The sequence below is a fragment of the Macaca mulatta genome, chromosome 4 (assembly GCF_049350105.2).
Source record: "Macaca mulatta isolate MMU2019108-1 chromosome 4, T2T-MMU8v2.0, whole genome shotgun sequence".
NCBI lineage: Eukaryota > Metazoa > Chordata > Mammalia > Primates > Cercopithecidae > Macaca > Macaca mulatta.
In genome coordinates, this window is record NC_133409.1 from 69,558,652 (window position 1) to 69,572,718 (window position 14,067).

Sequence of the window (14,067 nt, forward strand, 5' to 3'; positions counted from 1 at the left end):
AAATCTTTGTGTCACCTGACTACTATCATCCAATGACCTTCTTACCAATTGATCTCATTCAGTGAAGGTAAGCCCACAGCTCAGAGTCAGTTTTCTTATCCTATACTCTCCACCCCTATATACTACTACCATCCTGCAAATATCTAGAAAATCCGTATTTGATGGATATTTCGATGGATGACCTACCCAACATCCAGCCTCTTATTTTCTTGACTTGCTCATGGCCAGTGACCTTCACCTGCATTCACTTTAACCACTGTACAAAACAACAGAGGGCTTTGTTGTAAACGATAGAAATTGACTCTAGCAAACTTAGATCACCAATTTGAGATGTTTCTCCACCTCCTTCTTGATTTTTAAGATGGTGGTAAAATGCACATAAAATTTGCCATCTTAACCATTTTTAAATATACAGTTCAGTGGCATTAAGTGCATTCACAAAGGTGACATGAACTCCAGAGAATATGCTGCTTGCAGCTTTGATGATTGTATCAACGGTGGTAAATCTCCCCATGTCTGCAGGAGCAGCTGCAGCTAATTATACTTACAGGGCCTATGTGCCTTTCCTGCCCTTAATTCGGGCAGTTACATGGGTAGATAATCCTATTAAAGTATATGTTAATAATAGTGCATGGGTATCTGGCCCCACGGATGATCGTGGCCCTGCCCAACCCGAGGAAGAAGGAATGATGATGAATATTTCCACTGGGTATCGTTATCCTCCTATTTGCCTAGGGAGAGCACCAGGCTGCTTAATGCCTGCAACCCAGAATTGGTTGGTAGAAGTACCTACTATCAGTGCCACCAGTGGATTTACTTATCACATGGTAAGTGGAATGTCACTCAGGCCACAGGTGAATTATTTGCAGGACCCTTCTTATCAAAGATCATTAAAGTCTAGGCCTAAGGGGAAGCCTTGCCCCAAAGAAATTCCCAAAGGATCAAAAGGCCCAGGAGTTTTAGTTGGAGAAGAATGGGTGGCTGATAGTGCAGCGATATTACAAAACGATGAATTCGGAACCATTATAGATTGCGCACCTCGAGGTCAATTCTACCGCATTTGCATAGGACAAACTCAATTGTGTCCCAGTGCACATGTGAGTCCAACTGTGAACAGTGACTTAACAGAAGGTTTAGATAAAAATAAGTACAAAACGTTAGAGTCTCTCTACCCTTGGGAATGGAGTGAAAAGTGAATCTCATCACCTCGAACAAAGTTAGTCCTGTTACTGGTCCTGAGAACCCGGAACTTTGGAAGCTTACTGTGGCCTCACACCACACTAGAATTTGGTCTGGAAATCAAGCTATAAAAACAAGAGACCATAAGCCATCATATGCTATCGACCTAAATTCCAGTCTGATAATTCCTTTGCAAAGTTGTGTAAAGCACCCTTATATGCTAGTTGTAGGTAAAATAGTTATTAACTCAGATTCCCAAACTATAACCTGTGAAAATTGTAGATTGTTTACTTGCATTGATTCAACTTTTAATTGGCAGCACCGTATTCTAGAGCAAGAGAGGGCACGTGGATCCCTGTGTCCGCGGACCAACCATGGGCAACTTCGCCATCCATCCATATTTTGACTGAAGTATTAAAAGGCACTCTAAATAGATCCAAAAGATTCATTTTTACTTTGATTGCAGTGATTATGGGATTAATTGCAGTCACAGCTATGGCCACTGTGGCAGGAGTTGCATTGCACTCTTCTGTTCAAACAGTACACTTTGTTAACAATTGGCAAAATATTCTACAAGATTGTGGAATTCACAACCTGGTATTGATCAAAAAGTTGGCAGATCAGATTAATGATCTTAGACAAAATGTCATTTGGATGGGAGATAGGCTCATGATCTTGGAACATTGTTTTCAGTTACAGTGTGACTGGAATACGTCAGATTTTTTTACTACACCCCAAGCCTATAACGAGTCTGAACATCCCTGGGACGTGGTTAGATGCCATCTACAAGGAAGATAAGATAATCTTACTTTAGACATTTCAAAATTAAAAGAACAAATTTTTTGAGGCATCAAAAGCCCGTTTAAATTTGGTGCCAGGAACTGAGGCAATCGCAGAAGCTGCTGATGGCCTCGCAAATCTTAACCCGGTCACTTGGGTTAAAACTATCAGCAGTTCCACTATTGTAAATCTCGTATTAATCCTGGTGTGCCTGTTCTGTCTGCTGTTAGTCTGCAGGTGTACCCAGCATCTCCGAAGAGACAGCGACCATCAAGAATGGGCCATGATGACGACTGCAGTTTTATCAAAAAGAAAAGGGGGAAATGTGGGGAAAAGAAAGAGATCAAATTGTTACTGTGTCTATGTAGAAAAGGAAGACATAAGAAACTCCATTTTGATCTGTACTAAGAAAAATTGTTCTGCTTTGAGATGCTGTTAATCTGTAACTTTAGCCCCAACCCTGTGCTCACAGAAACATGTGCTGTATTGAATCAAGGTTTAATGGATTTAGGGCCGTGCAGGATGTGCCTGGTTAACAATATGTTTGCAGGCAGTATGCCGGGTAAAAGTCATCACCATTCTCCATTCTCCATTAACCAGGGACACAATGCACTGCAGAAAGCCGCAGGGACCTCTGCCCAAGAAAGCCTGGGTATTTTCCAAGGTTTCCCCTGACACAGACAGCCTGAGATATGGCCTCGTGGGAAAGGAAAGACGTTACATCCCCCAGCCTGACACTCGTGAAGGGTCTGTGCTGAGGAGGAGTAGTGAAAGAGGGAGGCCTCTTTGCAGTTCAGATAAGGGGAAGATTTCCGTCTCCTGCTCGTCCCTGGGAATGAAATGTCTCAGTGTAAAGCTGACCATGAGATAGGAGAAAACCGCCCTGTGGCTGGAGGCGGGATACGCTGGCAGCAATACTGCTACGTTACTCTTTGCTACACTGAGATGTTTGTGTAAAGGGAAACATAAATCTAGCCTACATGCATATCCAGGCACAGTACCTTTCCTTGACTACTCATGATGTAATGGCTTACTAGGTGCCAAAGGAAGTTTATGGCTATCAGACAACCACCTGCTTAGACACCAGGCACTACTCCTTGAGGGACCAGTGCTTCAAATATGAACGTGTGCAGCCCTCAACCCTGCCACTTTTCTTCCAGAGGATGGGGAACCAATCGGGCATGACTGTCAACAAATTATAGTCCAGACTTATGCTGCCTGAGATGATCTCTTAGAAGTCCCCTTAGCTAATCCTGACCCTAACCTATATACCGATGGAATTTCATTTGTGGAGAATGGGATACAAAGGGCAGGTTACGCCATAGTTAGTGATGTAACTGTACTTGAAAGTAAGCCTCTTCCCCTAGGGACCAGCACCCAGTTAGAAGAACTAGTGACACGTACCCAAGCCTTAGAACTGGGAAAGGGAAAAAGAATAAATATGTATACAGATAGAAGTATACTTATCTAATCCTACATGCCCATGCTGCAATATGGAAAGAAAGGGAGTTCCTAACCTCTGGGGGAACACCCATTAAATGCCACAAGGAAATCATGGAGTTATTGCACGCGGTGCAAAAACCCAAGGAGGTGGCAGTCTTGCACTGCCGAAGCCATCAAAAAGGGGAAGGAGAGGGGAGAACAGCAGCCTAAGTGGCTAGCAGAGGCAGGCACAGACCGGCAGAAAGGAAAGAGAAAGAGAAAGTCAGAGAGAGAGACAGAGAGAGGAAGAGACAGAGACAAAGAGGGAGTCAGAAAGAGACAAAGAAGTCAAAGAGAAAGAAAGGGAGATGGAAGTAGTAAAGAAAAAACAGTGTGCCCTATTCCTTTAAGAGCCAGGGTACATTTAAAACCTATAATTGATAATTGAAGGTCTTCTCTGTAACCCTATAACACAACAATATCACCTTGTCAGTGTAAACAAGGGCGTAACCTGAAAGCACTGAGGCCACTGACAACCCGTAGCCTTCCAATCAAAAATCCTTAACCCAGCAGGTTTCCTAACAGGGGATCTAAATCTTAATTAATTACCCATACAAAGGTCCAACCAGATCTAGGAGGAGCTCCCTTCAGGACAGGAGGATAGATGGTTCCTCCCCTGGCAATTAAGGAAAAAAGACACAATGGCTATTCAGTAAATAAGGAAACTCTTGTAGAAGCAGAGTTAGGAAAATTGCCTGGTAATTGGTCTACTCAAATGTGCCAGTTGTTTGTACTCAGCCAAACCTTAAAGTACTTACAGAATCAGGAAGGAGACATCTATACCAATTGTAAGTTAATATGGGCTGAACAAGGTCTTATTAACAGCAAAGAATAATTGAAATCCCAAACTTACAAGGTTTTCAACAAAAGTAAAGTTCGCTAAAAGTGAACAGTGTAAACGTATATTATCCTAACTTCTAATCTTGTGGAAATCAGACCCTATCAGTACCCCTCAAAGCTCAAGTCTGTCAGCGCAGAGCCATACAACTAATACCTCTACTTATAGGGTTAGGGATGGCTACTGCTACAGGAACCAGAAGAGCCAGTTTATCTACTTCATTATCCTACTACCACACACTCTCAAAGGATTTCTCAGACAGTTTGCAAGAAGTAACGAAATCTATCCTTACTCTACAATCCCAAATAGACTTTTTGGCAGCAGTGACTCTCCAAAACCGCTGAGGCCTAGACATCCTCACTGCTGAGAAAGGAGGACTCTGCACCTTCTTAGGGGAAGAGTGTTGTTTTTACACTAACCAGTCAGGGATAGTACAAGATGCTGCCCGGCAATACAGGAAAAAGCTTCTGAAATCAGACAACACCTTTCAAAGTCTTATACCAACCTCTGGAGTTGGGCAGCATGGCTTCTCCCCTTTCTAGGTCCCATGGCAGCCATCTTGCTGTTACACACCTGGGACCCTGTATTTTTAACCTCGTCAAATTTGTTTCCTCTAGAATCGAGGCCATCAAGCTACGGATGGTCTTACAAATGGAACCCCAAATGAGCTCAACTAACAACTTCTACAGAGGACCCCTGGACCGAACTGCTGGCCCTTCCACTGGCCTAAAGAGTTCCTCTGGAGAAGGCTACAACTGCAGGGCCCCTTCTTCACCCCAATCCAGCAGGAATTAGCTAGAGCGGTCATCACCCAATTCCCAACAGCAGTTGGGGTGTCCTGTTTAGAGTGGGGATTGAAAGGTGACAAGGTGCTAGCAGCCCTCGCTCGCTCTCCATGCCTTCTCCGCCTGGGCATCTGCTCTGGCCGCGCTCCAGGAGCCCTTCAGCCCACTGCAGCACTATAAGGGTCCCTCTCCAGGGCTAGGCGAGGCCGGAGCCGGCTCCCTCTGCTCTCGGGGAAGTGGGAAGAAAGAGGTGCGGGCGGGAGCTGGGGTTGCGTGTGGCCCTTGTGGGCCAGCCTGGATTCCAGGTGAGTGTGGGCTCAGCAAGCCCAGCACTTGGCCCTGGCCAGCAAGTGCTGGGCTTGATCGGAGGCTGAATCCCATGTGTGGACTGCCTTTCCCTCTTTGTGGGATTGTTGGCCACAATAGCAGGCCTCCATCTCTTTCTCGCTTCCCTTCTTTTCCTCTTGATTGTCTGGGATGAGTTCCCTCTGGGCTGCTGGAGTGCCCCAGCTTAGGTGCCACAAAATCCCACAGTGAGTGCCAGTGAGAAGTGAAGCCAGCTTGGCTTCTGGGTGCATGGGTACTTGGAGAACTTTTCTGTCTAGTTAAAGGATTGTAAACGCACCAATCAGCACTCTGTAAAAATGGACCAATCAGCGCTCTGTAAAATGGACCAATCAGCGCTCTGTAAAATGGACCGTTGGCGGGACATGGGTGGGGCCAAATAAGGGAATAAAAGCTGGCCACCTGGGCCAGCAGCAGCAACCTACTTGGGTTGCCTTTCATACCGTGGAAGCTTTGTTCTTTTGCTCTTCACAATAAATCTTGCTGCTGCTCACTCTTTGGGTTCGCACTCCTTTATGAGCTGTAACACTCACAGCGAGGGTCTGTGGCTTCATTCCTGAAGCCAGCGAGACCATGAGCCCACCAGAAGGAGGAAATTCCAACACATCTGAACATCTGAAGGAACAGACTCCAGAGGCACCATCTTTAAGAACTGTAACACTCACTGCAAAGGTCTGCAGCTTCACTCCTTAAGTCAGGGAAACCACGAACCCACCCGAAGGAAGAAAGTCTGGACACACCTGAACATCTGAAGGAATAAACTCTGGACACACTATCTTTCGGAGCTATAACACTCGCCGTGAGGGTCACTGATTTCATTGTTGAAATCAGCAAGACCAAGAACCCACCGGAAGGAACCAATTCCGGATGCACCGCCCTCCCCACTCAACTGAACAGCTCTCAGTACCTCGAATTCATCATGCTCCAGACTTTTGCTCATGTGGTTCCTTCATTTCCAACATTCCCACTTTTCCAACATTGGCTTTCCCTTAGCTCATCTCCAACATTGACCTTCCCTTAGCTCAACTGCTAAGGTCTTGCGTCCAGGTGCCACCTCTTTTGCCTTCTTCAGGAAGCTTTTTTTTTTTTTTGAGACAGGGTTTCACTCTGTTGCCCAGGTTGGAATGCGGTGACACACTCACAGCTCATTGCAGCCTCAATCTCCCAGCTCTGCCAGTAAACAGATGGGCCTCTCTGGACCCCAGTTTCCAGAAGTTGAACATCAAGACAATAGCTCTCAATTCCCTACATTTGTTAGGATTGGATGAGGGGTCCTTCCAGCGCTGTCCTAGTATGGTGCTTGGCTAATGGAAAACCAATCTCTGTAACTTGGACTAGTTTTATTCCCACCTTATTTGGGAATTATAGGAATGTAAAGTTATAAGACTGTAAAAATATAAAGTTAACAATCTGACCCTCACTTGGGAATTACAAAATTACAATCTGATATCCACTTTACTTGGAAATTATGGTCAGCCCTCTGTATCCTCAATCAACCTGGGACTGACCATATTTGGAAAAATTAAAAATAATCATAGAAATAAGAAAGTACAGTGTAACATCTATTTACATAGCATTTACATTGTATTAGGTATTATAAGTACAGCAGGTCCTGGAATAACATCATTTCATCATTTTGCTCAGTGGTTTTCTTATAATGATGAGGAAAAAACTAGATTTCTGGTTGGGTCCACTGTCACGTTTTGTCCATGTCTGTGTGGATTTTTCTCTCTGTCTTCCGGTCTCCTGTCACATCCCAAAGCCGTGCAGTGCACTTCAGGTGAAATTGCATCTACATGGTCCGAGTGTGAGTGTGGGTGTGTGTGAGCGCACCCTGTGAGGCATGGTGTCCTACCCTGCCTGGTGCCCTGAGTTGGAATAAGCCGGTAAAAATCATCTCACTTTTATTAATCTTTATTTTTCTCTAAGCAGGGGGATAGGGAGTGCTTTTTAAAAAGAAAAACTTTTTTTTTTTTTCTTTGAGACAGAGCTGTGCTCTGTCGCCCAGGCTAGAGTACAGTGGCATGATCTTGGCTCACTGCAACCTCTGTCTCCTGGGTTCAAGCGATTCTCCTGCCTCAGCCTCCCAAGTAGCTGGGAATACAGGCACGCGCCACCACACCCAGCCAATTTTCTGTATTTTTAGTTGCGATGGGGTTTCACCATGTTGGCCAAGCTGGTCTTGAACTCCTGGCCTCAAGTGATCCGCCCACCTCAGCCTCCCAAAGTGCTGGGATTATAGGTGTGAGCCAAAAACCTTTCTTAAATGTATGCATGGCTCACACTTATTTCAATGTTTAATATTAGAAGGCTTTCGGTCTTTATTTAGAAGTTTAGGGGCGATTTTGTGACCACAGATATGTTGTAGGAACTTCACTCATATCAATTAGCTTGTGGTCAAACTGGTTTCCTTACAGTCATTTGGCTTAAAGTTTCAATTTCCAAGAACCCCTTCACAATGTTAGGTGAGGACCTAGGGAATATAGGTGATATGCAAATACTTTTTTTTTTTTTTTTTTTTTTTCACCAAAGACTTGAGCATCTGTGGACGTGGTTCCCCTGGAGGGGCCCTAGAACCAATCAGGACTATAAAATCCTTTTAAGGTTTTAAGAAGAGCATTGTTACCTCTGTGCTCTGACGAGAGAGAGCACTAACGAAGCCCCGCAAGCTCACCGAGATTAAGTGCCCCTACCTAAGGTTGCAAAGCCTCTTATCCTCAGGCTACCTCCAGTACAGTAAATCCAAGCCCTTCCGTCTAAACTTGCCGCACTGAGTACCAAGGGTCACCTCGGCCTTTCAGGCTGAAGGGAGGGAGGCAAAGTCTCAGGGCAGAGTCTGAGCCCCATTCCGCACCCCACCCTCTGTCTGGTACAGCCAACCAAACCAAAGTGCCCCAAGCCGTGACATCCCGTCCGGCGGCTCCCAGGCCCCCGCCCTCCGCACGTCACGGCCGCCGGGTGCAGTGCCCCCTAGGGGTCCCTGCGGACGAGGAGGAAGCGCCAGGTTCTTCCAGCCGCCGCCAGCTCGCCTGGCACGCGCCTCGCCGCCCTCGGCAGCCGCAGCTCCGTGTCCCGAGGACCCGCAGCCTCGCGCCATGGGCACGCGCCTGCCGCTCGTCCTGCGCCAGCTCCGCCGCCCGCCCCATCCCCCGGGCCCGCCGCTCCGCCTCCGTGTGCCCTGTCGCGCCAGCAGCGGCGGCGGCAGCGGTGGCCGGGAGGACCTGCTCGGACAGCGGCGGCTGCTGGATGGCCAGGCCCGGAGCAGCCGCAGCCCCGGCGGCCGAACGCCCGCGGCGCGGGACTCGATCGTCAGGTGAGTGTCGGGTCTGGCCTCTGGCTCAGTCTCCAGCGGCTGCGGCCCCGACCCAGGGGCGGAGCGCCCGGGGCCGCCGTGGGGATCGGGGCGCTGGGCTGCGAGTGTTTGGTGCCAACTCGTTAGGGGCGCCGGGCGGTGTGTCGGGAAATGCGGGCTTGGGGACGGCGGCCGGGCGCGCTGGCGGAGAACCGGGGATCCAGGATCCGACGCGGCCCGCGGCGCAGGCGGGCATGGGCATCCCCGATGGACGCCGAGCGGCATGGACCGCACGCCCGACTCCACGTGCGCAGCCGGCCGCAGGCTCTGATGCAATGGCGCCGGGCGCTACCCAGACGGTAAAGGGGCGGTGCGGCTGGGGCGGAAACCGGGGGAGGGGGCGAGAAGGAGACGGAGGGCGGGGCTGCGGCTCCGCGCGCCGGCTGGCCTGGGGTTCGTGGCGGGCATGCGGAGCTCGGGAGAGGCGGGCTCGGGCCCAGCGCCGCCCGCGCGAACCTCCCTGGTGTTGTGCGCCCCTCCCCGCGTGCCGCCCCTCCCCGCGCGCCGCCCCTCCTGCTGGGCTGGGGTCTGTGGCTGACGTCCGCTTTTCCCGGAACGGCAAAGGTGGAGCCGGGCCTTCGGGGCAGCAGCTGGGGTAGTCGGAGAGGTCTCAGCGCTGGTTTCCAGCTCCGCCTCGCAGCGCGCACGCAGTCGCCGCGCAGCTGAGCTTGCAGAGTTCTCTGCGGACCCAGAGCGAACTGGTAGCCCTGGACCGGGCCTTTCCCGTCCCGGTCCCAGCCCCTGGGCCCCAGCCTTCCCCGCCCTCGCCGAGAGGGGCGCCCAGGTCTCGGGCCTTGCAGGGAGAGCCCCTCGGGACAACCTGGAGGTGGCGAGAAAGCCCCTTCCGCCTCCCTCCGAACTGGGATTAGGAACGAATTCCAGGATGCGGTTTCCCCAGCAAGCGGCCCACCTCCTCCATTCACATCCTCTTCCCTTTCCCTCTAGCCTTCTTTCTTAAGGTCATTGCCTGCTTGCCTTTCTCTCTGCCTTTCCTTCCTCCCTCTGCTCTCCCATTTTCCTCCCAACTTCCCTTCTTCCCTGCCTCAGTAGTAAAATACGTTTCCTAGGCTCTTTATTATGTGGCGGTTGATTTTAAGGGGGCATTCATTTAGTTTGCCCTGTTCTCTGTCTTCTTTTTCTTTTTGTTTTAGAAATGGAGTCTCCCTCTGTTGCTCAGGCTGGAGTTCAGTGGGCAGCCTCCGCCTCCTGGGCTCAAGCGATCCTCCCACCTTAGCCACCAGAGTAGCTGGGACCACAGGTGTGCGCTCCCGTGCCCGGATAATTTTATTTTATTTTTGTAGAGACAGGGTCTCACTCTGTTTCCAAGGCTGGTCTGGAATTCCTGGGCTCAAGTCATCGTCCCCGCCCCCAAAGCGCTGGGATTAATTACACGCCAGGTCATTAGGTTTTAACCTGCACGTTGCTGAGACTCGTCTTACCAGTTAGTCTGAAGCCAGGATAGGCGGCAAAAAACACCCCCTCCCGTCATGCTGTTTTATTTTCTAGGTAACACTGATTATTACCTGAAACTTCCTTGTTTGCTCATTTCTTGTCTGTCTCACCCACCTGGAATATGAGCTTCGTGAAAGACAGCTGTCTCTTTGGTCCTAGGTCCTGGAGAGAGTGCCCAGCATGTAATAGGCATTTGTGAAATGGTTACAGAAGAAATGCATCAAGATGTGGGGTCATCTGTGGGTTTTATTCATACGTATTTTTTTTTTTTTTTTGAGACGGAGTCTTGCTCTGTCGCCCAGGCTGGAGTACAATGGCACGATCTTGGCTCACCGCAACCTCCACCTCCCAGGTTCAAGGGATTCTCCTGCCTCAGCCTCCCGAGTAGCTGGGGTTACAGGAGCGCGCCAGCACGCCTGGCTAATTTTTGTATTTTGAGTAGAGACAGGATGTCTCACCATGGTGGCCAGGCTGGTCTCAAACTCCTGACCTCAGGTGATCCGACTGCCTCGGCCTCCAAAAGTGTTGGGATTACAGGCATGACCCACCATGCCTGGCCTATTCATGCATACTTTTAGGTTTAAAGCCATGACTGCCTTAGAGATGAGTAGAGAGGTTAGTCAGTAGCGGGCTTTAGGGCCTGCACTGGGTTCCCCAAACTCAATTCCTTCAGGAAAATGGGAGGAGTAACAGTACCTACCTCAAGGGGTTATGGAAACAATTATGTGAGAGAACACGTGCAAAATACATAGCCTAGGACTGTCACATACAAGACAAGTTCCTCAAGAAATGGTGGCTATTACTTTTTTTTGAGATGGAATCTCACTTTGTCGCCCAGGCTGGAAGGCAGTGGCACAATCACGGCTCACAGCAAGCTCCGCCTCCTGGGTTCAAGCGATTCTTCTGCCTCAGCCTCCTGAGTAGCTGGGATTACAGGCTCACACCACCATGGCTGGCTAATTTTTGTATTTTTAGTAGAGACGGGGTTTCATCATGTTGGCCAGGCTGGTCTCACACTCCTAACCTCGTGATCCGCCTGCCTCGTCCTCCCAAAGTGCTGGGATTACAGGTGTGAGTCACCGCGCCCAGCAATATTTTTACAATTCACTAAGCCGGCGGTCCACAGACTTTTTATATAATGGGCCAGATAGTAAGTATTTTAGGTTTAGTGAGCCTAGAAGCAAAATCAAAATTATTAGTAGGTACATTTATAACAAGAGAAAAGACAAATTTAGGACAGGCTCCATGGTTCATGCCTGTAATCCCAGCACTTTGAGAGTTATGGAAACAATTATGTGAGAGAACACGTGCATTCCCAGGAGTTAAAGACCAGTCTGGGCAACATAGTAAGACACCCATCTCTACAAAAAATTTTGAAAAATTAACTGGGCATGGTGCATGCCTGTAGTCTCAGCTACTCAGAAGGCTGAGGCAGGAGGATCACTTGAGCCCAGGAGGTTAAGGCTGCAGTGAGTGAAGTTTGCACTACTGCACTCCAGCCTGGGCAATGGAGTGAGACCTTTTTATTTTTTATTTTTGCAATTATTTTTAATTAAGGTATGTACATTTTTTAGATAATGCTATCGCACACTTAATAGATGACAGTATAGGGTAAACATAACTTTTTTTAAAATTTTTATTTTACTTTAAGTCCTGGGATACATGTGCAGAACGTGCAGGTTTGTTACATAGGTATACATGTGCCATGGTGGTTTGCTGCACCCATCAACCTGTCATCTAGGTTTTAAGCCCCGCATGCATTAGGTATTTTTCCTAATGCTCTCCGTCCCCTTTCCCCTACCCTCTGACAGGCCCCGCTGTGTGATGTTCCCCTCCCTATGTCCATGTGTTCTCGTTGTTCAACTCCCACTTATGAGTGAGAACGTGTGGTGTTTGGTTTTCTGTTCCTGTGTTAGTTTGCTGAGGATGATGGTTTTCAGCTTCTTCCATGTCCCTGCAGAGGACATGAACTCATCCTTTTTTATGGCTGCAATTTTTTTTTTGTAGAGATGAGGTCTCACTATGTTGGCTAGGCTGGTCTCAAACTCCTGGGTTCAAGTGATCATTCTGCCTCAGCCTCCCAAAGTGCACAGATTACAGGCATGAGCCACCGCGCCTGGCTATGTTGTACCTTTCAGTTGAGTTATGTGCATGGTTTACTAAAACTCTCTAGCCCTGAATTGATTCCCCGAGGATTGGAGCAAAGTGGGTGGGGGCGTGAGTCAGCTAGAAGTCACCTGGAATAGAGATCCAGGAGCCGAAGTGTATTAGGTCAGAAAAGTTAAAGAATGAGCTCCCTCAGAAGCATAGTGACCTGTTGTTCCTGGTGATGGGACTAGATGACTATAATCCCTCAGCCTCCACACCCAGCTAATTTTTGTATTTTTAGTAGAGCAGGGTTTCACCATGTTGGCCAGGCTAGTCTCGAACTCCTGACCTCAAGTGATCCACCCACCTTGGCCTCCCAAAGTCTTGGGATTACGGGCATGAGCCACTACCCCTGCCCAGTAACAATACATTCCGTATAATAGTCACAGTAATGGTGAAAATAACAAAGCTGCTGCTGATGGCTTAGTTCCGAGTTTTAGCTACACATGGCAGCCTAGCTAGAGCGCTCACATTCCTTCCCACTGTCCTCAAAGTGGAAGCTCACAAGGCCATTTTTCTCCCCCAGGGACACGAAAATCTCTGATTAGAAACATTTATGCTACTTTTTGGATTTATTGAGCCTAATTACTCCTTTTTCTTTCTAGCTTTGTTTGTCACTGTAGGAATGAGTAACCCCAAAGAATGAAACATTACACATATAACAAGTTGTGGTGAGCATGAACCTATTTTGTTTTATTCGCTTGGGTGGTAATAGCATTGAACTCCTTTACACAGCTGTACAGGCACACCTAAGATATTGTGGCTTCAGTTGCAGACCACTGCAATAAGGGGAATATCGCAGTAAAACGAGTCATACAAATTTTGTAGTTTCCCAGTGCATACAAAAACTATGTTTAGACAATACTGTAGCCTATTAAGTATGCAATAGCATTTTGTCTAAAAAAAACCCATAGATAAGTCCGGGCGCTGTGGCTCATGACTGGAATACCAGCACTTTGGGAGGCTGAAGTGGGCAGACGACTAGGTCAAGAGTTCGAGACCAGTCTGGCTAGCATAGTGAAACCCCATCTCTACTAGAAACACAAAAATTAGCCGGGCATGGTGGTGTGCGCCTGTAGTCTCAGCTACTTGGGAGGCTGAGGCAGGAGAATCACTTGAACCCAGGAAGTGGAGGTTGTAGGGAGGCAGAGGTTATGGGGAGGCTCACCACTGCACTCCAGCCTGGGCAACAGAGCGAGACTCTGTCTCAAAAAAAAACCAAAAAAAAAAAAACGTACAGATATATACCTGAATTCAAAAATACTTTATTGCCAAGAAATGCCAGTGAGCTGGTGGAGGATTGTGCCTAGATATTGATGGTTATTGACTGATCAGGGTGGTTGCTAAAGGTTAGGATGGCTGTGGCAGTTTCTTTTTTTTTTTTTTTGAGACGGAGTCTCGCTGTGTCCCCCAGGCTGGAGTGCAGTGGCGCGATCGCGGCTCACTGCAAGCTCCGCCTCCCGGATTCACGCCATTCTCCTGCCTCAGCCTCCTGAGTAGCTGGGACTACAGGCGCCCACTACCGCGCCCGGCTAATTTTTTGTAGTTTTAGTAGAGACGGTGTTTCACCGTGGTCTCAATCTCCTGACCTTGTGATCCGCCCGCCTCGGCCTCCCAAAGTGCTGGGATTACAGGCGTGAGCCACTGCGCCCGGCCTAATAAGGCTGTTTTCTTATCATTTGTGTGTCCGCGGGAGTAGCAGTTTT

At 48.5% G+C, this 14,067-nt stretch overlaps 1 protein-coding gene across 6 annotated transcripts in view; it reads left to right on the forward strand.

The window, feature by feature from the left end:
- Nucleotides 1-8,416: 8,416 nt before the first annotated feature.
- The window catches only part of MTHFD1L (methylenetetrahydrofolate dehydrogenase (NADP+ dependent) 1 like), a 231,075-nt gene continuing 225,424 nt past the window's right edge, over nucleotides 8,417-14,067 (forward strand). For 2 of the 6 annotated variants that reach the window (XM_015137112.3, XM_015137113.3), the window contains exon 1: nucleotides 8,417-8,722. In XM_015137112.3, coding sequence (XP_014992598.2) covers nucleotides 8,505-8,722 — 218 coding nt within the window. In that variant the 5' untranslated portion in view covers nucleotides 8,417-8,504. Of the gene's footprint in view, nucleotides 8,723-9,114; nucleotides 9,463-12,946; nucleotides 13,033-14,067 lie in introns of those variants that run through there. The other 4 variants (XM_028847236.2, XM_077999548.1, XM_077999547.1 and 1 more) reach the window with 3 other exon arrangements.